This window comes from Myxine glutinosa, chromosome 7 (genome assembly GCF_964187855.1).
Source record: "Myxine glutinosa chromosome 7, kmMyxGlut1.1, whole genome shotgun sequence".
Classification (NCBI taxonomy): Eukaryota; Metazoa; Chordata; class Myxini; order Myxiniformes; family Myxinidae; genus Myxine; species Myxine glutinosa.
Genome location: NC_136267.1, coordinates 25,444,838 through 25,471,335, shown reverse-complemented (window position 1 = coordinate 25,471,335; position 26,498 = coordinate 25,444,838). Strand labels below are relative to the sequence as shown.

The 26,498-nt window shown below is 50.2% G+C and overlaps 1 protein-coding gene across 2 annotated transcripts in view; it reads right to left on the bottom strand.

Moving 5' to 3' along the window:
* The window catches only part of LOC137412181 (macrophage mannose receptor 1), a 234,998-nt gene that overhangs the window by 189,616 nt on the left and 18,884 nt on the right, over nucleotides 1-26,498 (bottom strand). The window contains exons 1-2 of one of the 2 annotated variants that reach the window (XM_068097465.2): nucleotides 7,770-7,972; nucleotides 5,887-6,048 (exon numbers count right to left, since the gene is read on the bottom strand). In XM_068097465.2, the coding sequence (XP_067953566.2) occupies nucleotides 5,887-6,048; nucleotides 7,770-7,836 (229 nt within the window). In that variant the 5' untranslated portion in view covers nucleotides 7,837-7,972. Of the gene's footprint in view, nucleotides 1-5,886; nucleotides 6,049-7,769; nucleotides 7,973-26,498 lie in introns of those variants that run through there. The other variant, XM_068097464.2, reaches the window with a different exon arrangement.

Here is a 26,498-nt window from a genome sequence, read left to right as displayed (position 1 = left end):
AATCTCGGGCGCACAATGGCCACCTCACGCACGCTCCCCCTCGGCACCCAATGGCGCACAGGTCATGTGGGAGACAAAAGAAAGACAATTGAGCGAGGGGTAAGGTCACAAGGGTACACATCAATAAGGCAATGCAAGGCGAAATGCGTACGGAGGGCGAAGTGAGAAAGCTCGTCCCTACCGTACGTCACCCCCCTGTCACCTACCCTACCCTTACCCTTACCCCATATGTACAAAATCTACACATTACCAATTCGTCACTACTGTCACGTCTTCCCCATATTTCCCCTATACCAAATTCGTCTCCACAATCCCTCTAACCAAAATTTGCCATCACCAAATTCATCATCAATCCTCATAAGGAGGCAGAGATGGAACATCAAAGCACAATGTCACACCCACGTCATGATGCGTCTCACAATCCAAACATTTGCATCATAAAAAATAATCAAACCATGGCATGGTGTGGAGTACCTGTCACCTCAGGTGAGTGGATGCAGATGGTGCGAGGAGACTTCATCCTAACTACTTTCTAAATGACATTAACACACTTTACACTACCCGGGGTCTTTCCCTGCCAATCCATTGGCCACTTACACTATGGGTTCTAACAACCAATTCCCATTGACCAAACTGTGGTGCTTCTCAATTTGGGGTCTCACTCCCCCGATTCATCTCCCGGTGCCCTTGCACAATTTCTGGGCTGTGACGTGTAGCTCTCCCAGCAGGTCTACCCACCTGCACACCTCCACCACTGCAGTTGCCACCCGAGCTTACCTAGCTCCTCACCCTAACCTAACTAACTGGGGAAGGCCCTCTCCTGGCTCTGTCACCCCTTGGTGCCCTCTGGCACTGGGCTACCCGGGTCCGTCCTCCGGATCCTCGGGCCCCATCCACAACAACTACTACTGGCTCCCAGAGCCCACCTGCGGCCTCACCTGGCCGACATCCTCACAGTGGTGGAGCGCCCAACCAACTACACACACTAACAGGCTACACGCCCAGCCATTTCCACAACACTAATGCACCCATCCAAAGACCATTCTTTCACCCGCACCACAGATGCCAATATCCAACCACAATTTACCTATACCCTCTACCTAACACTTACACTACCCGCCCCGGGTATCCGTGATGGGGGTCCACTCTTCCCCCATTCACACCTTCGCACCATCCACTCCACTCCACAATTTCCACCATACTCACTCCACGACCATCCATTCCTATACTCCATACCATTTATTCCATACAGCCACATACACCTGTTGTTGCACACCTGTGCCCTCACACCTGGTGCCACCTGCACCCTCCTCCTCTTCCTGGACCATTTGGTCAACACAACACGCAATCACCACTACTCCCTCATACACTGCTCCACACACCTGTTCAGTTGCACACCTGTGCAATCACACCTGTTCAATTCTCAACCACACGGCATCATCTCAGCTAACTACTCCCCTCTGAAACTTGCGCTTCCCAGTCGTCCCTTTAAACTATTGCGCTCCCTCGTCATTATCATCCATACTAATCTACCTGCGTCCCCACTACAGGTATCCTTGTCACTAACTAATCTTAACGTTACCTAATGTCAATCTCTAGGGCCCTACACACGATATATCCTAACCCACCCGGGCTAGTTTTCACTGCCATACACCCCATAAGCTAGTGCGCATTTGCCCCACTCCGTGAGGGATGGTGGATTTGCCATCCCACCACATCGGGGGTCTCTCCACTATCAATTTTGCTCGTCCAAATTCCAACCAATTCAAAAAATTTCCATTTACTACCAATTCTACCCACTATTATAAATTTCGTATCAAATCACTACCATCATCATCACAGTCCGCTATATCCTAGCCTCGGTGCGTCGTGACATCATTAAACTCGGTTCGTAAAGCCGAGCAATGAATTCGGGTGGTTTGGTCGCCTGCAGGTTGAATCCGTCCGGCTTTCGGTTCAAGGGAGGTGGTTTGGTTGGGCCGAGATTCCACGCACCATCTCGGCGCGGCACCTTGCGGTCCCGGGCCCGATGGCTCAATCTCCCCCGGTCGGAACCCCGTCCCCACGAGGGGGCACCGTTCCGCTTCCTCCCACTCGCCCTTGAACCGGACCGGTCGCCTCGCCCCCCAAGGCCCGGACTCGACCGTGCGGGGCGGGGCCAAGCCCGAATCGGCAACGACGCTTCGAAGAGAAGCGACGCAGCATCGACCCGCGCCGGGCCTCGCACCCAACAAAGCACCCCTCGCACCGAGTGCTCGCATCGGCTATCCGTCGCCCTAACCGCTAACCCGGTTACCGTCGATGCTTTACTTGCATGCTCACACGCATACGCTACCCCTTTCACCCTCACAAAACCTGGCGTTCCAACGCCATCCGTACATTCCACCAACGCTCTCCCTGTTACACACCACACCTCTCGCGCACACTCTTGCGCACACCTCTCCTCCGTTACGTCCTCCATAACACTCACCATGGGCGTGCACTCTGGCATCCACCCACTAACGCGCTCACATGGGCTCTCCCACACCCGCGCTACCACCAATTCAGGTGTGCTTTCTCGCACACGTTCCACCACCACCTTACTCTCCGTGTCACACTTCGTACACCCCGACGTGCATTCTCGCTCGCACTCGGTTTCACACTCGCGCTCCGATGTGCCCTCTCGCACCTGCGCCATCACCAACTCACTATTCGTGTCACACTCCGTACACCCCGACGTGCATTCTCGCTCGCACTCGGTTTCACACTCGCGCTCCGATGTGCCCTCTCGCACCTGCGCCATCACCAACTCACTATTCGTGTCACACTCCGTACACCCCGACGTGCATTCTCGCTCGCACTCGGTTTCACTCCCACACTTTATAACACACCCACTCGCCGACGCACACTTTTTCCTCCCACGCGTGCCATTTCCACTCACACGGGACCCTTCACCAACGCCCGGATGCTTCCTCGATCCCAAGCGCGCGAAAATTCTTTTGTCGCTAAACATCCTCCTGCAAAATCTACCCGCACAATATACAGCACGACTCACCTGGGGGATCCTTTTCTCCACGCGAACCTGCAAACTTCCATTCGGGTTAAGCACAGCATCGTGATGTGAGCAGGGACTTTGTACGTAATCCATTTCTCCCTGCAATTCCCGGGCTACCTCCGTCATCTCTTCAATTTTAATTCCCAGCACTGCTTTTTCTTTATTAACCTCGGCGACCGCTGGCTTTAATAAAACACCCTCCTCTACCTCAGCGGTCGCCGGCTTTTCCAAACCCCGTGTCGCGATTTCTACCCCCGTCATTGTACCCGTGCTTTCCTCCGCTTCGCTCAACCGGCGCTTCTCGACCCGCGTTACTTCCTTGTGCACCCCTGGGACCCTTTCGCCCACCATGCGATCCATGGTCTCCCCACATTTTTGCATGCAGTCACCCATTCTGTTGGTTATTGCTTCAATTTGGTTTCCCCATTCTTTCGTTATTCGCTCATTATCAGCCCTCATTCTGTTTTCCATTCGTTCCATAATGTCGTTTTCTCTCTGCATTTCCACCATGAATTGGGCCATGAAGGCTTGCATTTGGGCCACCGTTGGTAGTACCAAGGGTGCGGCCGCAGCTGCCCCAACCTCGTGCGCAAGAGCGCCATTTTGTGCGCCTGATACCCCCGCAACCACATTGCCATTTTTCTCCTCCTCCCTTTCCTCCACATACATTTCCCCGAGGTCCTGGGTCGATTCCACCCCGTCTATCTCTCCCACCGGCATCCGATCGCCTTGATTGTCCATGGCGCGATCTCAAAATTCGGGTTTTGCTTTAAAACAAAACAAATTTCGTCAGCTCGTAATTTTGACCAAAATTTTTTTTCTACACGTTTTAAAAATTGGGTTCGGGCCTCGAATCTCACTCCCCGACACCAATTGTTACAGTAATAACACAATTGGTGTTCCAAAATTTGGGCCTAACAAATTTAGTCCCAGGTCCGAATCCCAACTCCTGACTACCAATTGTTACAGACGCGGTTTTAAGATGTTATTTTACCGAGCGGTTGGTATTACCGCGTCCGAACAGTTACTCCCCGATTAGAACCCAAACGTTGGCCGGATCGCACCACAGATATTCAATCGGGAAACCTCTAAAGCGACCGAAAGAGAATGAAAAGAGAAGAAGACAGAGTACGGAGGAAGAACAGATTTATTATACACACACAAGCAAAAAGAAAGAGCGACCAAAATTATTTACAGCAATGGATGGAAGAAGCAGTCACACAGTGCATCGTTAGCTTAAACTATTCATTTTACTGAACCCCAAGACAACGAGTAGGACAGACGACGTTCACACTTACACGGGGGATATTGCAGGCCGGTAGGGCTTGAGGTGGATTGCTGGAGAGGGAGGAGGGTCGGAGGCAGCAGCTCTCAATTCCTCGCGGTTTTTGGCGGGAAAACCCTTCGTCGCGTATCCGCTGCCGATGATTTAGACGTCACGCGCTGGCTCGGGCACACCTGCTCCTCTCCTTCTGGTGGAGCCGTCTCCCTCCTTTCAGCGCGTCTCTCCAAAGCTGGTTTCCTTTCTGAGTACCTCTCCTCTTTGGCTTGGAGCGTTTCGCCTCTCACCGCTCACAGCTCAGCTCACAGGTCATCTCGGTCATCTCCCAGGTCATCTGGTGAAGCAGTCCCTTCCAGTCCCTTTTATTACTCTGGGCCGAATCAAGCCGCCGGCTGCGAGGGCACGCCTACTGGGTCGCTAACCGCGGTGCTGGTTGGCCAAGTGGGGTTGGCTCACTCCTCCCCTCTATGACGAGGTGGAGACACGCCTTTCTTCTCCGAGATTAGCACATGGGCAATGGCGGCTTGCGGGATTGAACACCACTCGCACCCCTTTTGAAAGGAACTTTGGAGAGCGGAGATGTTTGGGGAAATTGGAAGGGCCTACACTTATTTTGTTTGATACAATGCAAAGTCAATCTAGTGGGAAACACATATTTAGCCTACATAGAATAAGGAAATACACTATTTAAAAAGATATATCATGGCCTACGTGTAAGTTTCATGGAATTAACTAGGAGGACGGCTGCGACCATTATTTACATTACGAGGGTGTTACACATAACAAAACCATACTTTTCACATTCGTTACACTTCCTCCAAAATTGTTACACTTCTCAAAAACTGTTACACTTCTCAAATTCGTTACACTTCTCAAAACCGTTACAATATATATATATATATACAGTATATATATATATATTTCATTTTAAAGCAAAAACTATGGCACTTAGGTGGAATTTGTTTTGAAAGCCATTAACTAGACGTATTGTGCGATGTATATTCCAAGTTTCAGCAAGTTCCAATGCATAACCTTTGAGATACGAGTGCCAACACATTTTGGGTGGGCGGACGGACAGACACCAACGTGATTTCGAGGGTTTTGTGAATAAAACTCAAGAATGCAGAAATGGACGTTGCTGAAATTTGGATCATATTACCTCAACGTACAAAGTATTTACTTCTGAAATTTGCAGCCAATTTTGGCCTGTAGAAGCCGAGAAACGTATTTTCAGTCCCGATGTTAAAGTTGTATACAGAGAAACAATCCCTCATATAAAGCTTTGTGCCTCCCTTTGATAAAACTGGAGAGACATGTCTTACGGAGAGAAATATCAGTCTTTAAGACTCCGTCGGGTGTCTACCAAGCACCAATAAGTTGTTAACATTTCATAAATTTTAGAAAAAATCCTGGATAGGTCAGCATACCATTGGAGGGGGTGGAAAATTCCAGCCTCAGCAGCCATGGGTCTCAAACCCACACTAGTGAGGGCAACCCAACAAGGCTCGGTACACTCCAATCAAGCCACTCATGATAATGAAAGCAGAGAAAATAGTACGGATGATTTCACCTGAGAGCAGTCTCTGCTCCGTGCGGTCAGCAATACTTGCCAGGTCTCCTCCCTGTTCCTCGCACGCCTGTCGGGCCATGTTCCAGTTGAGTTTTGGTCCAGCTGCATTAATCTGGTAGCAAAGCCCAGTCACGTACTTCCATGGTGTGGTGCACAAATAACCTGTAAAAATGGTTCCACTCAGAATTCCTATTCCGATTTGTTTCCCTGAGAATAACATCCATTCTGAGGATCACTTTTCAGTGATTTCTGAGAGCATTAATAATGTAAAGGTGTAATGCTATAATTTAGTCATTGTGGCGAAAACGAAAAAGATAAAAGACAAGTACAGATACCTTCAAAGTACACCGCACCCACATGCCAAATAAATAACATATCATCCACCTCCAGCCCGCGATACCACCGTACAGCACATGTGCATGGAATTGGGAGGGAGCGGTGTACAATAATGGATTGATTAATTACGTAAATAAATAAAAAATAATAATCGCAAAAGAATTAATTTCTTAATCCACTGGCTAATAGCAAACCGAAACCACCACTGCTTCATCCAATTATGTAACTTTTTGAAAATCAATTAATTACCTCCGCTACCACAGGTGGATGGGGATCATGTTTTCACCCCTGTCTGTCTGTCTGTCTGTCTGTTTGTGAACAAGATATCTCAAAAAGTTGTGGACGGATTCGGACGAAATTTGGCAGAGAGGTAGCGTCTGTGACAAGGACGAAAAGATTAGATTTTGGTGAATATCTGGATTCGGATCCGGCTACGACAATTTTTTAAGTGATTCTTCACCATTGGGAGATAGGGCTAAAACCGATACACAGCAGGATATCTCAAAACGTTGTGGACGCATTTGGACGAAACTTGGACAGGTTGTGCGTGTGACAAGGAAGAATCGATTCACTTTTGGTGAAGATCCGGATCCGGATCCGGCTAGTATAATTTTTAAAGCGATTCTTCACCACTTTTTGAGATATCTTGTTCACAAATAGACAAACAGACAGGGGTGAAAACATAACCTCCATCCCCCTTTGGTGGCGGAGGTAAAAATGCGGTTTTTACCAGAGTACTTGCTCACTATTGTGCCCAAATTTCAGCTTCCTAGCTCCAAGGATGGCTGAGGTATCGCCCGGACAAACAAACAAATGGAGTGAAAACTGAGTATTCCCTTTCAGTGCGCGTCATCGCTGGGCCCCTTTGACCTTTTGAATCTTAACCCTTTGACCTTTTGAACCCAAAATCAAATCCGTCCATCTTTGTATCACAATCTATACTTCTGCATAGTTTGGTTGAAATAACTTCAGTTGTTCACAAGTTATCACGGTAAATGGTTTTTCAATTGAAGGGCACATTAAACCTTACTTAACCTTTAACCTTTTGAACCTTTAACCTTTTGATCTTAACCCTTTAACCTTTTGAACTCAAAATGGAAACAGTCCATCTTTGTATCACAATCTATACTTCTGCAAAGTTTGGTTGAAATAACTTCAGTTGTTCACAAGTTATCATGGTAAATGGTTTTTCAATTGAAGGGCACGTTAAACCTTAAGCTTTAACCTTTTGAACCTTTAACCTTTTGAACCTTTAACCTTTTGACCTTTAACCTTTTGAACTCAAAATCTAATGATTTAATCTTAGTGTTATTCTTGTACATACTTGTTCAAAGATTCGTTGAAAACTTTCAGTGGTTTATAAGTTATCGTGGTAGCGAAAAACCGATAACAGACGGATGCACACACATACGGACAGCCGGACGAGCAACCCAAAACCAATGCCTCCGGGCTCCGGCCCTTCAACTGCAAAATCGTTAAAAAGATAGAAAAATACTTTAAAGAAAGTCTATATTTGTGCAAGTGAAAGGAAATCCAGCGACACTTACCTGGTGCTTCCGACGAATAGTGCAGGCCGGCCAGCACAAGTACGAAAACTACCTTAATTCCTTGCATGCTTCGACTTTCCTGCAAATATCAATGAGCTTCAGACATGTTCTGCACTTCAGGACAGAGTGAGTGTTGTTCTGAAGAGCGACTTCATAAATTCACTTTGTCCGCCTTGCTTCCTGCACTCACCACAATGTAGAAGGACATGTGAAAAGTTTTCCTTGGTTTTGCTGGTCTTGAGTTTCCTGTTTATGCTCTAACCAAGAGAACCTTTCATCATCAGCATACTTACTGGTAATCTGCAAGTTATGCATAAAATGAAAAGTTGCTTATCGTTGTCTTTTTTTGTTTCCCTCTGAAGAGATTTATTTTGCTCCTTTTGCGAATGAACAGCACCAGGATTTTCAACAGTAATTCCTACTTCTCATGACATGATCTTCATGTGGGAATATCCAAAAGGCCATTTGTAATGCAAGTACACCACTGTGTTTCGATTTTCATGATTTGATTTCGTCCAGATATCACCAAGTCAGATGTCCCTGTAATGAACACAAAATCACATGCAAATCTTTTTCCAAACTCAATTATCAAATTAACGTACATTCAGAAGTTCATTAGATATAATTTAGCAAATTAACAATGTTCCGTTTATCTCGGTGCTGATATTGTTTACTCCACCACGTGTCCTCCTAACCTTGCTCTAATTATTCCCCATGCCTTATATTTCTCCAAGTCACCTTCTATCTTGTCCCTCTACTTTGCTGTTGGTAGGTTTCCTCCCCCTCCCCCCACCACTCACCACATCCCACTATTATTTTCGTTCTGTGTTCAATATCGAGCATCGACTGTTTACAATACTGCACATACATACACACACACACACACACACACACACACACACACACACACACACACACACACACACACACACACACATACATATATATATATATATACACATCTGGATGAAATCTTCCTTGGGAGGGAGGGGAGGGGGGAAGAGGGGAAGGGGGAGGGAGGGGGAGAAGGGGGAGTGGGGGGGGAGGGTGAGGGGGGAGGGGAGGGGAGGGGGGAAGGCAGGAGAGGGGAGGGGGGAGGCAGGAGAGGGGGGGGGGAGGGGAGGGATGGGGGAAGAGGAGGCGGGAGAGGAAGGGGGTTCATATATATGCTGGTGGGTGAATGGGGTGAATGTGGCGTTCATCACGTTTCTGCGTTAAGTGTGATGCCAATCAAGAAGAAGAAGAAGCCGTAGTACCAACTTCGTACACTTCCGGCCGGAATTGTTTGATTTATTTGTATTCAAATGTCTGGTGATTGTTTTGTATTTATTTATGGGAATGTGTACTTGTATATAACTGTCATTCATTTAATAAAGCTTAGGCACTATCGAGCGATTTTTTTTTTAACTCCAAAAAAACGATCGGTTTTTTTTTCACAATTTTTTTTTGGGGCCTAAAACACCCCCAGGCACTCACTGATGAACCTCTGCAAGTTTGACGAAGATCCGTTCAGCCATCTCTGAGAAAAATGGCGACACACAGACAGATATCTCTCTTATATAGTAGACTAGCCGAAAGCACCCGGCGTTGCCCGGGTTCTTTTTGAATGAATTTACAACTATAATTCAGCTTTTACTCGTGGCCGTAAAAGATTGACTACTATAATTCAGCTCAGCTTTTAATTGTGAAATGGGCCCAGCCCGGCCGAAGTGGCCTCGACCGGCCTCGCCACCTAGCCTATAACCTTCCCGGGGCCCGTCCCGACATTTTTAGTTATTTTTCAATGAATTTACTACTATAATTCAGCTTTTACTCGCGGCCGTAGAAGATTGACTACTATAATTCAGCTCAGCTTTTAATTGTGAAATGGGCCCAGCTCGGCCGAAGCGGCCTCGACCGGCATCACCACCTAGCCTATAACCTTCCTGGGGCCGTCCCAACATTTTAAGTTATTTTTGAATGAATTTACTACTATAATTCAGCTTTTACTCATGGCTGTCGACGATTGACTACTATAATTCAGCTCAGCTTTTAATTGCGAAATGGGCCCAGCCCGGCCGAAGCGGCCTCGACCAGTCTCGCCACCAAGCCTAAAACCTTCCCGGGGCCCGTCCCGACATTTTTTGTATTCGAGGATTCCTCCTATCTTTCACCGTTCAGGAGATTAGCGCGCGCAGACAAACAAACAAACAAATGTGGCAGACACAAGCAAGGTACACGAATTCAGCACACCAGCAGGTGGCGCGAACGTCCAGGCGGGGAAATGCAATGCATGCCCCGCCTATCGACCGACCGGCCACGCCCGGGGACGAGGCGTGGCCTCGGCACATATATGCGGGCTCTAAGCTCGGGCCCGCCCAGTGCTGCAGTTCGAGCTTTCATAATAAAGACTCTTGGTTTTATCAAACGCGTTGTGGCCTACCTCTTTGGCAAGCAAGTTGTGTGCGCAGCACCACACTTCACTGGTGACCCCCGATTGGTTCAGCCGTTGCTGACCACCGAACGCGCCATGGCCAACAACGCTGTCGCGGTAAAACTCCCAGAGTTTTGGGAAGCACAGGCCGATGTGTGGTTCGTGCAGGCAGAAGCGCAATTCCAGCTTCGAGGCATAACGGCGGACGAGACCCGTTACTACCACGTGGTCGCCTCCCTCGGGCCCGGCACGGCCGCCCGAGTCGTGTCCATCCTGCGGCACCCGCTGGCCGACCACAGGTACGGTGCGCTCAAACGTCTCCTCATCGCCACGTTCGGCCTCACGGAGATCGAACGTGCCGACCGCCTCCTGGACCTTCCCGAACTCGGCGACACACGACCATCCGTGCAGATGGATTATATGCTGTCGCTGCTGGGTGACCAAGCCCCGGATTTCTTATTCTGGGCGCTTTTCCTACGCCAGCTACCTCTACAGGTACGCCTCGCGCTGGCCGGTTCCAACATAAGGGAACCCCGCGCCCTGGCCGTAGAGGCCGACAAGGTCTTCACGGCTTGCGACACGCGGGCGAGTTATGGTGCGGCCGTCGTGTATCCCGAGGCTGATGCTACTGCGTCCCTCGTGGCCGCTGCCGTGCCCCGCCCACCACTACCGCCGCCGAGAAAACCGCGGCCGCCACCGCCCTCGCCGCCGCAAGCCTGGTGCTATTTCCACGCCAGGTTTGGCCACAAGGCTAAGAAGTGTTGCCCGCCGTGCTAGTTTGGCAGGTCGGGAAACGATCAGGCCGGCGCTCGGTAGCGACCCTGAGCGTCGGCCATTCCGGCAGCCTCCTATTCATCATGGACACCTTGTCCGGGCGCCGTTTCCTCTGCGATACAGGAGCGCAGGTAAGCGTCATCCCAGCCTACACGTCCGACAAGCGAACCGCGGGCCGGGGCCCCGCTTTGCTTGCCGCCAACGGTACACCCATCCACACGTTCGGGAAGCACTGCCTCTCCCTGCGGTTCGGAGGACAGCGATTTCAATGGTCGTTCGTGACCACCAGCGTGCCCATGGCATTGCTCGGTGCGGACTTCCTATGTGCGCATGGGTTGCTGGTCGACGTAAAGCGCAGACGGCTCATCCAGGCCGAAACCTTTAGCTCGCTCGCTTGTTCGCTGAGCAGCTCGTTGAGCGCCTCACTGAGCGGCTCACCGAGCGGCTTGCCAAGCGGCTTGCTGGACGGTTCCGTCCCGGCGAGTTTGGTTTGCATGCTTCCGGCAGCGGACGACTTTACCCGCCTCCTCGCCAGTTTCCCGGCCCTCACGCGGCCCACCTTTTCAGCGGTGGCCGTTAAACACGGGGTGGAGCACCACATCCCCATGGTCGGGCCGCCGGTCTATGCCCGGGCACGCCGGCTCGAGCCCACATAGCTCGCGGTGGCGAAAGCAGAGTTCGCCACGCTGGAGCAGCTGGGGATCGTGCGGCACTCCAACAGCATGTGGGCTTCCCCGCTGCACATCGTGCCGAAGCCCGGTGGGGGATGGCGGCCGTGCGGGGACTACCGCCGGCTCAACGATGCCACCATCCCCGACCGCTACCCGGTCCCGCACATTCAGGACTTTTCCGCCCGGTTGGCCAACACGACCGTGTTTTCGAAGGTGGACCTCATCCGGAGCTACCATCAGGTCCCCGTCCAACCGGACGACGTCCCGAAGACGGCCGTCATCACCCCTTTCGGCCTCTTCGAATTTCTAAGGATGCCCTTCGGGTTTAAGAATGCGGCTCAGGCATTCCAGCGGGTTATGGATAGCGTCTTGCGCGGCTTACCTTTCCTGTTCATCAACCTGGACAACATCCTAGTCGCGAGCGCGTCCCGGGAGGACCACCTGCTCCACCTCCACACGCTGTTCGAACGCCTGGGCCAGCATGGCCTAATCATCAACCCTGCCAAGTGCCGTTTCGGTGTGACCACCATCGACTTCTTGGGGCACCGCATCACCAAGCACGGGGCCGTCCCTTTACCGGCCAAGGTAGAGGCAGTCAGGGCTTTCCCGCGGCCCCGCACGATCAAGGGGCTCCAGGACTTCCTGGGCATGGTAAACTTTTACCACCGCTTCGTGCCCCACGTCGCCCAGCTCCTCCGCCCCTTGCACGAGGCCCTCCGGGGCAAGCCGGGCAAAGGTGACATCGCATGGTCGGAGCCGATGGCCGCGGCGTTCGCGGGCGCAAAGCTGGCTCTGGCCGACGCCACCATGCTGGCGCACCCGGCGCCCGATGCACCGATCGCCCTCACCACCGACGCCTCGGACTACGCGGTGGGCGCGGTGCACGAGCAATGGGTGCGTGGTGCTTGGCAACCGCTGGCGTTTTTCAGCCGGCAGCTTCGCCCGCACGAACGCCGGTACAGCACCTTCGACCGCGAGTTGCTCGGACTCCGCCTGGCGGTCCGACACTTCCGCCATCTGCTGGAGGGCCGCCCGTTCACGGCCTTCGTTGACCACAAGCCCCTTGTGTTCGCAATGGCCAAGGTCGCCGAGCCATGGTCGGCACGGCAGCAGCGCCACCTCTCTGCCGTGTCCGAGTACACGACGGACATCCGTCACGTGGCGGGTAAGGACAACCCGGTGGCGGATTGCCTTTCCTGGTCCGTCGTGCACGCGGTCCACCTCGGGGTCGACTATGCCCGGATGGCGGAGGCCCAGACCACCGACCCCGGCGTCCAGGCCTTGCGGACCGCCGTCACGGGCCTCCGTGTCACCGAGATGCCGTTCGACGCCACGGGCACGGCCCTCCTATGCGACGTCTCCCTCGGCCAGCCTCGCCCCATCATGCCCACTGACTGGCAGCGCCCGGTGTTCGACGCCATCCATGGCCTGTCCTACCTTGGCGCGAGGGCATCCCAGAAACTCATGGGGGCAAAGTTCGTCTGGCACGGCCTCCGGAAGGACGTCCGCGACTGGGCCAGGACGTGCCTCGCGTGCCAGCACGCCAAGGTCCACCGCCACACCCAGGCACCGTTGGCCCCGTTTACGGTGCCCGAGCGGCGGTTCGACCACGTGCACGTCGACTTGGTGGGACCTCTGCCCCCCTCGCGAGGGTTCACCCACCTCCTCACCATGGTCGACCGCACCACACGGTGGCCGGAGGCCGTCCCATTGGCGGCGACGTCTGCGGCTGAGGTGGCGCAAGCCTTTATCGCCACTTGGGTTGCCCGGTTCGGTGCCCCCTCGGACATCTCGTCCGACCGCGGCCCCCAGTTCAACTCAGAGCTCTGGGCCGCGGTGGCGCAAGGACTCGGGGTGAAGCTACACCACACCACGGCCTACCACCCCCAGGCCAATGGCCTGTGCGAGCGCTTTCATCGCTCCATGAAGGCCGCGCTCCGGGCCAGCCTTTGCGACGGCGGCTGGGTCGACAGACTCCCCTGGGTCCTGCTGGGCCTCAGGACGGCGCCCAAGGACGACCTGCGCGCTTCCTCGGCGGAGCAGGTCTTCGGGCAACCACTGTGGGTACCGGTGAATTTATCCCCGACTCCACGGCTCCTTGGTCCGCGGCACAACAGCGCTCCGCCCTTCAGGAGACCGCCCGGAGGTTCGCCCCGGTGCCAACGGCACACCACGGTTGCCCACCTTCCCACGTTGCCCCAGATCTTCGCACGGCAAAGTACGTGTTCATCCGGCACGACGCCCACCGGGCACCGCTACGGCTCCCGTACGACGGGCCCTTCCGCGTGTTGGAGGCCGGGGACAAGTTTTTCACGGTCGACATGGGCGGTGCCCCGGATCGCATTTCCATGGACCGCCTCAAGCCGGCCCACCTCGATCCGGACCACCCCCCGCCAGCGGCTCTGCCTCCGCGTCGAGGCCGCCCCCCGGCGGTCGGACCCCCGGCACCCCCGCCAGCAGCTCTGCCTCCACGTCGAGGCCGCCCCCCGGCAGTCGGATCCCCGGCACCCCCCAGCCCTGCCGTCCCGCCACCCCCCAGACCGGCACCCATCGCCAGGGGGCGTTTCGGCCGGGTCATCCGGCTTCCCCGCAAACTCACCCTTCAGGTGCGCGGGAATTCTGGGGGGGGGGCGCGTGTGGCGGACACAAGCAAGGTACACGAATTCAGCGCACCAGCAGGTGGCGCGAACACGTCCAGGCGGGGAACTGCAATGCATGCCTCGGCACATATATGCGGGCTCTAAGCTCGAGCCCGCCCAGTGCTGCAGTTCGAGCTTTCATAATAAAGACTCTTGGTTTTATCAAACGCGTTGTGGCCTACCTCTTTGGCAAGCAAGTTGTGTGCGCAGCACCACACTTCACAAACACACAAACAAACAAAAACTTTCTTTTATATTGTTACGGACCGCGGATAAGATGTTAATTTGCCGAGCGGATGGCGCCGCGGCCCGAACCGTTTTTACAATGACTAAGACCCGATTCCTTAAACGTGGGCCAAATCGTGCCACAGATATTCAATGGGCAAAAGACAAAGGCGACACAGATGTGAAGAAGAGGAAGACAGAAGTAGGGAATACGAATATAATTTATTTGCTATTTACAACCAAAAGTAACCAAGGAGAAGGAAGGATAATAAAATAATTTACAGAAGAAATCAAGGAGACACAGTGAAATGCTGGCTTATCTACACAGGCTTAACTTATACCCTGGACAGAACAAACAAAACAAACTCACATATGCAAAAGGATGGAAGGACAGGAATCGTTTGGAGGGATGAGCAGGTGGAATCACAGGGCACAGCGAGCAGGTCCACTCCGGGCGGGAAGCGAGGAGCCGGCAGCTCCTTGTATTCGGCTTTAGCCTTTACACCGCACACCGGCAGGGTCACTCGCTGCCCCGTCAGGGCTTCACGCGGCTGGTTGAAGCGGCTCTCTGCAGAACTCTTTCTTTTCACTTCTGGACTTGGACTCCCCTGCCGTCTCTTGCGCACTTCTCCTTTCGCACTTCTCGCAACCCTTTCTTTGCACTTCTCACTTGGCCTCCTTCTCATCACTCCTTTCAAAGGCTTCCGCGCGCGCTTTTTATAACGCCCGCGGGCGATCAAGCCGCCGGCCTCTAGAACACACCCATCGGTGAGCTCGCCTCGGCCCTGATTGGTCGGCACGGGCCCTCTGGCTCCACCCTTGATGACGATGGGCGGGCACGCCCAGGATTCGGCAGCTCCTCCCCCTTCTTCTCCAAGCCTACCTCTTGGCTAATGGAGTCGTGGTGAATGCAGTTGGCAATTGAGGCTTTATTAAATGGAAATGAAAGGGGATCCATCTATTTGAATTCGGTGCAATGGAGTGTCAATTAATGGAAGACAAATCCTTAGCCTAATACACAGAATAAGGAAATAACTGTCAACAAGGGGGAAATCTATGATTGGCTAACGTGATTGTTTATGAAATAACTACGGAACGACCTTTGACCTTTATACACAACTGGAGGGAGGAGGGTCCACAATAAAGCAATAAAAAAAACAATAAAAAAACACCATTCTCATATCCACAACAATATATATAGATATATGAATATATAAATATATATGAATATATAAATACAGATATATAAATATATATATAAAGAAAGTTTTTTTTTGTTTTTGTTTTTTTTGTCCACGCGCTAATCTCCTGAACGGTGAAAGTTAGGAGGAAACCTCTAAAACAAAAAATGTCTGCACAGGCAGGTTCATGAGGCCACGCCTCGAAGAGCAGTGATTGGTCCGGGATTTGATTGACACAAATAATGGTAAGATGAGACTCACTGATAGGAGCTGACACGGAGACGTCGTGGGGATGACGTCAGAGCTTCAAGGACAAAACAATTGGAGCAGCGGACATTTTCTTTCTTGGGTCCGGACTTTGTTTGAAAGTGGTTGCCGAAAAGCTCTCTCTCAGCATCGACGTCTTTTTGGTTCTTCTCGTTTTGGGATCTGGTGGTGAACGGTCGCTATTGCTCTTGTGCAACTGCAAGGAAGCTTCATCGCGCGAACGGTCGTGCTCCGACACCTTGCTGGTGGTCGTGAGGAGGAAGAGCTGCAACCGAGGACTGCGGTTTCCCAACGAAGAACGACGAGTGGACGGGCGCTGCCTGCTCGCTGCGGATGCTGAACAACAAAGACATTGGAAGGTAATGTGTGCTCAGCTAACATATGATATACAAGAGCAGCTGTAATGAATCCGGATGAAGTGTTGGATAATATTGTTGAAGATCATCATTGCAGTGCGAGTTTGATGAAGTTGTGGGAGCTGTGCTCGCACGACAAAGCCAGACAAAATGGACGACTCAGGGTCAGGAAGGAAGTTTCACCGAGCTATTTATTTAGCTCAAAACCAAAGAACTCAAAAGCACATTGAATCCGCCCCTCGAACGGGCGGCAATTTATATCGCAAACTGAACACACAAAAGCCACGCCTCTCAGGCGGGGCGTGGTATGCAAAATAGGTAAGCCACGCCTCCCGACGGGGCGTGGTATGCAAGGCAAGTGTTCGCCCGAGAAGGGCAAGTCTGGACACGTGACCGCTCGCCGGTTGCGGCACCGGCCGGTGCACGGTAATTGTGTCATGCTTCCGGTAACCGCTACAACGTCACCAAACGTGTACTGTTCTGCGAAACATTTCACTAATGAATGAACAGGACAAGGGGTGGTTTACACTGTGTTGCTCCAAGAGAAAAGTTCAATTACCTCTAATATTTGCCGTACCTGCTCGATTGGAACAACTGCTGGGGTGGTGGGGTGGTGGGGGGGGGGGGGGGGAGTGGAGACTGAGGATGAGGGAGACTGGGGGGGGACGGGGACGAGGAGACTGGGGGGGGACGGGGACGAGGGAGACTGGGGGGTGGAGAGGAGACTGGGGGGGGGGGGGAGAGAATACTGGGGGGGGGGGGAGAGAATACTGGGGGGGGGGGGGAGAGAATACGGGGGGGGGGGGGGAGAGAATACTGGGGGGGGGGGGAGAGAATACTGGGGGGGGGGGAGAGGGGACCGGGGGGGGGAGAGGGGACTGGGGGGGGGGAGAGGAGACTGGGGGAGGGGGTGAGAGGAGACTGGGGGGGGGGTGAGGAGAGTGGGGGGGGTGAGAGGAGACTGGGGGGGGGGGAGGAGGAGACCGGGGAGGGGAAAGGAGGAGACCGTGGAGGGGAAAGAGGAGACTGGGGGGGGGGCGAGGAGACTGGGGGGGGGGAGAGGAGACCGGGGGGGGGGAAAGGAGGAGACCGTGGAGGGGAAAGAGGAGACCGGGGAGGGGAAAGAGGAGACTGGGGAGGGGAAAGAGGAGACTGGGGAGGGGAAAGAGGAGACTGTGGAGGGGAAAGAGGAGACTGGGGAGGGGAAAGAGGAGACTGGGGAGGGGAAAGAGGAGACGGGAGGGGAAAGAGGAGACGGGAGGGGAAAGAGGAGACTGGGGAGGGGAAAGAGGAGACTGGGGAGGGGAAAGAGGAGACTGGGGAGGGGAAAGAGGAGACTGGGGAGGGGAAAGAGGAGACTGGGGAGGGGAAAGAGGAGACTGGGGAGGGGAAAGAGGAGACTGGGGAGGGGAAAGAGGAGACTGGGGAGGGGAAAGAGGAGACTGGAGAGGGGAAAGAGGAGACTGGAGAGGGGAAAGAGGAGACTGGAGAGGGGAAAGAGGAGACTGGGGAGGGGAAAGAGGAGACTGGGGAGGGGAAAGAGGAGACTGGAGAGGGGAAAGAGGAGACTGGGGAGGGGGGAGGAGAGGAGACTGGAGGGGGGAGGAGAGGAGACTGGGAGGGGGGAGGAGAGGAGACTGGGAGGGGGGGGGTGAGGAGACTGGGAGGGGGGGGGGAGGAGACTGGGAGGGGGGGGGGGAGTAGACTGGGAGGGGGGTGGAGGAGACTGGGAGGGAGGGGGGGAGGAGATTGGGGGAGGGGGAGATTAGACTGGGGGAGGTGGAGAGGAGTGAGGAGTGAGGAGGAGTTGGAAAGGAATGAGGGGGGAGGAGTAAAGCAACCCACTCGTGTGTGTGTGTGTGTGTGTGTGTGTGTGTGTGTGTGTGTGTGTGTGTGTGTGTGTGTGTGTGTGTGTGTGTGTGTGTGTGTGTGTGTGTGTGTGTGTGTGTGTGTGTGACCCACTGCCCCGTGTGTGTGTGTGACCCACTGCCCCATGTGTGTGACCCACTGCTCCGTGTGTGTGACCCACTGCTCCGTGTGTGTGACCCACTCCCCCGTGTGTGTGACCCACTCCCCCGTGTGTGTGACCCACTCTTTGGTGCAGTGTGCGTGATGTGGGAGGGATAGGGGCGGGGAGGGAGAGGATTTGAGCTCTTGAAGTCACATTTTGCATGAGATGTAATGACACATTTCAAACTGTATTTCCCATGTGCATGCACATGCATTCACATGCTATCAGAAGTAAATATATTGTTGTGATTACATCATTTGTGGATCTGATAAATTGCCAGTAACCATTTTGTAAAACTGAATGTGCAGCATCTAAATGAAGATGTCCAAATGTCACACACGTCCATGCTCGTGAGATTCCCACGGGTGACCCCACTAGTACATATATAATGCTCTTCTTCTGGTTGAATGTTGAGCTCTGCCTGCATGCAGAGCTTTTAAAACGTAGCACCGGAAGCGGTCGCTGGAAACGGGAGACAGCCGAACTCAAGGAAAAGACACCACACTTCGCATTGTATAACAGATACAGTAGTATGATTATTAGCCTCGTTCACTTTTCCCTTTACTTAACTAACATTACAAATACCAATCAATTCCATTACAAAACAATAATAATGATGCATGCCCTAAAATTAAGTCCCATAACAACAGTAACTAGAACGGCACTCGGTGGAGCCCATAACTCCGCCAGGCTGAACAGTTTACGTTTTGTATCCCACTGATCAGGCCTGAATCCAAATCCGGCCTGAACCAAAATTTAATCGGAACCAAAATTCCACCAAGTTTAGTCATAACTCGTCCATAACCTTTTTAAATATCATGTTATATAATCGCATTTCACTCGATCTCTCAATGGTGAAAGAATCACTTAAAAATTAAATAATTATCGTATCCGAATCCATATTCAGATCTTCACCAAAATCGAATCGATTTTAGTCCTTGTCACATATACAATCTGTCCACCAAGTTTCGTCCAGGTCCGTCCATAACTTTTTGAGATATCCTGCTATGTATCGTTTTTGCCCCGATCTCTCAATGGTGAAGAATCACTTAAAAAATTCTAGTAGCCGGATCCGAATCCGAATCTTCACCAAAATCTAATCTCGTCCTTGTCACATTCGCTACCTCTCTGCCAAATGTCGTCCGAATCTGTCCATAACTTTTTGAGATACGTATGTTGTTCACAGACAGACAAACAAACAGACAGACAGGTGTGAAAACATAGCCTCCATCCACCTTTGGTGGAGGAGGTAATTACATAAACAACCATATTTCATTCAATCAAAGGAAACCATCCCAGTAAAATAGAATTTCTCATTTTTGTAACAATATTTTTTTCTGTTTGGTGGAATAACGATACTGGTTTGTGGGACGCTATGCATTTTCTGGTAGGATAGCCGACAGGAATGCTCACTCTGAGCCATCTATCCAGGTATGGAATCTTGACCCGGCTATAAACTGTCATCCTGGTGTTTCACAGGATGCAGGTGCATGCACCATGCTATCAATGCACCATAAATGTTCAACTCTTATTTAATGGTTGCAAAACCCAGCACTAAAACAAAAAGTGCACCATCCATTTATAGTACTCAGCAAACCGGCGCCACTGGTTTTACAAGGCAAAGTTTGGCAATGCAAAGTAAAGAATTCAAAATCAAACGTACTATTTTTTATAACACTGTGGCATGCAAGCCCAGAAATAACATGGAAAAAAAAAAACTATATTATAAAAGGAACCGTGTCTGTCTGTCTCTGCCATGCTATAACTTGATAATGGAATAAGGGATTTCAATAAAACCAGTGACGGTTGATTCAGGATACTCACAGGAAGGTTTGTGATGCAAAAAATTTAAAAAGTAAAACCAAGGAAGGTTTGTGTATTGGCACAGGTGACGAAACTGCCAACGCCAACTTGCGACCCCTCCCTCTGTCTCTCCCCCCACCCACTCTTAATATTCCAATCAGTGAAGCGGTTGTACAGCTAGACCGCGGTATCTATTCACCACATAATTTTATTTTTTCCCAATAACAACTGTTTTTTTTTTGTTTTTTTTTCGAAATTACACAAAGATCGGTATTCCCATCAGCGAAGCATCGCGTCTTATATTCTAGTATCTTACTATAATTCACCAAATGTCTGTCCGTCTGTCTGTCTGTCCATCCGTCCGTCGGTCCATTCCCAGGTCCCGCAAAAACGGCTGAACCGATCGCAACGATATTTTGGGTGGGTAATCCTGGGACCCCCTGGAGTAAAATAGGCTATATTGTTTTTCCAATTTCAGCTTTGGTCTCCAGCATTTTCAGGTTTGGAATCCTGCCTGACGTTATTGTCCCGGGTACCGCAAAAACAGCTGCACCGATCGCAACGATACACCTCCATGCCCGTGGGATTCCCACGGGTGACCCCATTAGTTCACTAAATTTACCAAAAATTTCAACTAACGATGAAAAAATGACATCACAGTCTCTTACAGCCAATATACAGCCAGTATGCATGATTTCGGCCTTCCATGAGGTTACAAAAAGAGTATACAACAGAGAAGGAAGAGTCATACTTGTACAACAATGACTGTGGCAGGGCCCAATGGGATCTCCACTGGAGATATCCCATACAACCAACAGTCAGAAAATTGTACATTCCAAATTGGAGTGAAAAATCTCCCGCACTTAGACTATTTCAATCAATTCCTTCAGGATTTGCTACAGTCAGGTGGACATGCTTCTAAATGAATCTTATAAACCGCCCTTTTCCCCATCAGTTGGAACACACAGGACCCATCACAAGCTGTCTGAGGATAGCACACGCCGTACTGTTTATGAGAAAAATCTGCCTTATTATCCATTGCATTCCACCCTATATTTAGTCATAAATAGGAACGAGTTACTACTACTCCCATGACACTGCTCACTGTTAAAATTGAAAGAAAACCAATTTTGGGCAAATAGAGCTGGCAGGTAACTATCAGTACAAGGAAGGCTCCATTAAAACTTACACCGATTACTATAATATTCGTAAAATATTTCCTAAATAACCTGCGAGTCAAGATTTCCCAAAAAAATATATGTGATTTTGGAAGAAAAGTTGATGTCCAAACTTCTTAGCATCATAAGAAACCTTTAAAGGATACAATTATAGGGATCACCAAGCAATCGGAAGTCTCTGATGAGACTCAGGGAACCAAAGGTATATTGACCTGCTTCAAGTCCAGAAGGATCTGGGTCACAGCACATTCTACCTGCTTTCCGAAGCAATGGATAAAGATGCTAAAGCAGTCCTTCCCTGTTTAGTAGATGTTGTATTGTCACAAATCTAATTTCATTATTCGGCTTGGGGTGTGCACCAACCTTTGGCCACCCACATGTATGAATAACATGTCTGTGCAATTCAGCTGGCTTCAGCCAATGGTGGCCTCACTTGAAAAGATTAATCACAACCTTCTGAATACGAGTAAACAGAGCTCGAGGAGTCTGGAGTGCATCGACTTTGTGCCATAAATTTGGAACCATCAGTCCATCAGGTTGTTTATCCTTAAACATGACCGAAGAGACGAAGAAAGTGCAGTACAGTATTCCCTTCCATCTTGCCAATTTTTGTTTAATAAAAAAAAAAATTAGTTCCTTTTTTAGATGCGTAATTTGAATTGCCCAAATTATTACCGAGCTTTTTGATTCCACTTATTTTTCCATAACAATCCTCCTGGGAGAGTTGGAAGAAGATGGGGAGAAAATGATAAGGAAATGGCTTCAGGTCACTCCCCAAGGGCCACACTTTTGGCAAAGATGGCTTTCAACATCACAAAACAACATTAGCATAAACTGAAATAACATTTTAAACCAATTTACTCGATGAGATAGACAATTCTACAAAAGAAGAACAAAGAAGAGACAATTAGCGCTCGACAGAAAAAAAGTGTACAAGCGGACAACCTTGGCAGATACCGAGTTGAAAAAGGAAAGAATGCCATGAAAAAACAACCAGACTGTTATTAACTTTTAACATAAATGATGCATATTTATACTAGAACGGCACTCAGTAGAGAGCATACCTCCGCCTGGTTGGCCTTATCACTCAATGGTGAAGAATTACTTTAAAAATTCTATTAGCCAGATCCGGATCCGGATCTTCACCAAAATTGAATCGATTCTTCCTTGTCAAACACACAACCTGTCCAACAAATTTCGTCCAAATCCATCCATAACTTTTTGAGATATCCTGCTATGTATCGTTTTTGGCCCTATCTCCCAATGGTAAAGAATCACTTAAACAATTAAATAATTCTCATATCCGAACCCATATTCAGATCTTCACCAAAATCGAATCGAATCGTCCTTGTCAGGCACCCAACTGGTGCACCAAGTTTCATCCAAATCCGCCCATAACCTTTTGAGATATCCTGCTATGTATAGTTTTTGGCCCGAAACTCCCAATAGTGAAGAATCACTTTAAAAATTCTAGTAGCCGGATCCGAATCCGGATCTTCACCAAAACCGAATCATTTCGTCTTTGTCACACATGCTACATCTCTGCCAAATTTCGTCCGAATCCGTCCACAACTTTGTGAGATATTTTGTTCACAAACGGACAGACAGACAGGGTTGAAAACATAACCTCCATCCACCTTTGGTGGCGGAGGTCATAATAGCTTTATAAAATAAATGAATATATTTTTTACTAAGCCTGCGATAGTAATAACTGTATATAATAAAAACAAGAAAGATGTCGTACAGAGGATGATACTTGCAAAATCCACCCCTCCCCAAAATAAGTTTCCATGGATACATCAAATTGTCCTTTGCATTAAGATTAAAAGTGACGATCGTAATCAAGGCTCGGGTATCCGAGGTATCAAGGCCCATGATATCCGTGGAGATCGGTTTCTGAGGTTTGGGACATGGAATGTAGGGACAATGACAGGGAGATCAGGAGAAGTGGTGGAAGTATTGGTCAGAAGAAGAGTGGACATATGTTGTGTGCAGGAGACGAGATGGAAGGGAAGTGGTGTGAGAATGGTGAAGGGTAGGCAGGGACAGAAATACAAGTTTGTGTGGCAAGGGTGCTCAGAAAGCGTGAATGGTGTTGGTGTCCTGTTTTCTGATGAGTTTGTTGACAGTGTGGAGTGAAAGGTTGATGATTGTGAAAATGATGATTGGAAAGCTCTTGGTGAACGTCATCTCGGGATATGCTCCGCAGGTTGATCGGAGCGATGAAGAGAAGGACAAGTTCTGGTGTGCGATAGAGAAGCTGATGGAAAAGGTGAAAGATGAGGAAGTTGCTGTGGTAGGAGGAGACCTAAATGGACATGTGAGAAGGAGTATGGACGGTTTTGAGGGAGTTCATGGGGGTTACGGATATGGTGTGAGAAATGGAGAAGGTGAAAGGATTTTGGAGTTTGCTGATGGAGCTGATTTGTTGATTTGTAATACTCAGTTCCAGAAAGAGGATAATAAGCTTGTTACATACACGTCAGGTGGGTCGACGACAACCGTTGACTACCTGCTGGTGCGTAGGCGAGATAGGGGGCACCTCCAGCACACAAAGGTGATCCCGGGGGAGGAGGCTGTTTCACAGCACCACTTGGTTGTCTGCGACATAAGGGTGAAAGGTGCGAGGAGAGCTCGGCGGGTGAAGTACCAACCGAGAATGAAGGTGTGGAGGTTGAGAGAGTGGTGACAGTGAGGGAGGCATTAAAAGAGAGGCTGAGTATAGTAGAGGATGATGTGGTTGAGCTTGAAAGTGGTTAAATGTCAATGAAAGATAGTCTGTTTGGTGCCGTTGGTGAGGTATGTGGATGGACAAAAGGACCACCGAGGCACTCGGAAACATGGTGGTGAGATGATGAAGTTGGAAAGAAGATCGACGAGAAGAGGAAAAAGTTCAAGGAGTGGCAGAAGGCGAAGGGTACGGGGGCAGAAAAGGCAGAGCATGAAAGTTATAAGGCAGCCAAGAAGGCTGCAAAGAAAGAGGTAGCAAAGGCGCAGGAGGCATGAAGGAAAATGTTCGGAGAATGCTTGGATTTGGAAGAGGGTCAGAGAGCGGTATTCAGGATTGCAAAGCAGATAGCGAAAGAGAGATGTGATGTGATGGGGGTGAGTTGCTTGAAGGATGAAGTGGGACAAATCGTTGTGGACCCAGATGGAATTAAAGGAAGATGGAAGAGATTTATGGAAATACTGTTGAATGCAGAGAATGAATGGGATGGCAACATCGAGAGTAACCCAGTTTTAGGACCGGCAGAGAAGATAACCGAAAAGGAAGTTGAGGAAGCGATAAAAGCAATGAAGAGTTAAAAAGCGGGAGGGCCGATGGGAGTTGTGGGAGATATGTTGAAGGCAGCGGGAAATTGGGGTGCGAAGAGAATGACAGAGATCTGCAATCTGGTGGTGAAAGAAGGCCGCATTCCAGTGGATTGGAAACTGAGTACCCTCGTCCCTCTATACAAGGGGAAAGGTGACCCTCTGTACTGTGGCTCGTATCGAACGATAAAGTTATTGGAGCATTGAATGAAGGTATTGGAAAGGGTGTTGGAGAGGAGGATAAGGAAGAAAGTGAAGATTGACGAAAATGCAGTTTGGATTTATGCCAGGAAGAGGAACGACAGACGCGCTTTTTATTGTGAGGCAGTTGCAGGAGACGTACATGGAGAAGAGGAAGAAGTTGTTTCTTGTGTTTGTTGATCTGGAGAAAGCATTCGATGGGGTTCCATGTGTAGTAGTGACATGGGCATTGAGGAAGTTAGGAGTGGAGGAATGGTTGATCAGAGTAGTGATGGCAATGTACAAAAGAGCGCGCACAGCTGTAAGGACGAAGGACGGGAACAGTGGTGAGTTTGAGGTGAAGGTGGGAGTGCATCAGGGGTCGGTACTAAGTCCACGACTATTTGTAGCTGTGATGGAGGTGCTGGCTCGGAACGTAAAGGAGGGTTTACCGTGGGAGTTGTTGTATGCAGATGATCTGGTGTTGATTGCAGAAAGTATGGTTGGACTGAAGGAGAAGATGAACAAGTGGAAGGAATGTATGGAGACAAAAGGTCTGAAGGTGAATATCGGAAAAACGAAGGTGATGGCAAGTGGCAAAGCATGTGTTGAGGTGGAAAGAACTGGGAAGTGGCCGTGTGCTGTGTGCAGGAAGGGTGTTGGAGTGAATTCCATTCAATGTACAATGTGCGCTAAGTGGGTTCATCAAAAATGTAGTGGGTTGAGAGGGTCATTAACGAGTGTGGCAGCTACATTCAAGTGTAAGGTGTGCACAGAGGGAGCTGCAGATGGAGGAAATGTTGAGTTGGATCTTGGAGATGGTGTGAAGCTGGAAGGTGTGAAAACATTTTGTTACCTAGGAGACATGCTGAATGGAGAAGGTGGATCAGACTCGGCAACGGTTGCTCGAGTGAGATGTGCATGGAAGAAGTTTCGGGAACTGAGTGGCGTGCTGACGAGGAGGGGAGTGTCGTTGAAGCTGAAGTGAAAGGTGTATGCCGCATGTGTGAGAAGTGTTATGATTTATGGGAGCGAGACATGGGTAATGAACGTAGAGCAGCAACGAAGGTTGGAAAGGGTGGAAATGCGAATGGTTCAGTGGATGTGTGGAGTATCGTTGAGAGAGAGGAAGACAAATGATGAATTGTGAAAGATGATGGGAATAGAGCCTGTGATGCATGCTGTGAAGAGAAACAGTTTGAGATGGTTTGGTCATGTGTTGAGGAAGGATGAAAGTGACTGGTTGAGTAGAGTGATGGAAATGAATGTCGAAGGAAGTGGAGGACGGGGAAGACCGAGAAAGACTTGGCTAAAGATGGTTGAAGAAGAAATGCGGGTTCGAGGGTTAACAAGGGGAGATGCAGAAAATATGGCAAAATGGAGAAGATTGTCATGGGGACCGCAAGGCTAACCCCCGCTCTAGCAGGGAAAATGGCCTTAAAATGCATGTTGTTGTTGTTGTTGTTGTTGTTGTTGTTGTTGTTGTTGTTGTGGGGGTCGGCATGAAATACCTCATAGGAAAGTTATAATCGTGTAGATTAGCTTGCTTCATATGCTGCCAAGAACCCATCTCAATGTACATAAGTAGGCCGTCTGTCCGGGTAAGAGTGTTTGCATGTTGCCATAAGGAGGGTGGTGTTGTGCTAATTAATTATAGGGTCTGTAAGGTTCAATTCTCCTGTATGTGATTGCCTCCCAGGGTTTTTCCCTAATGTTCTT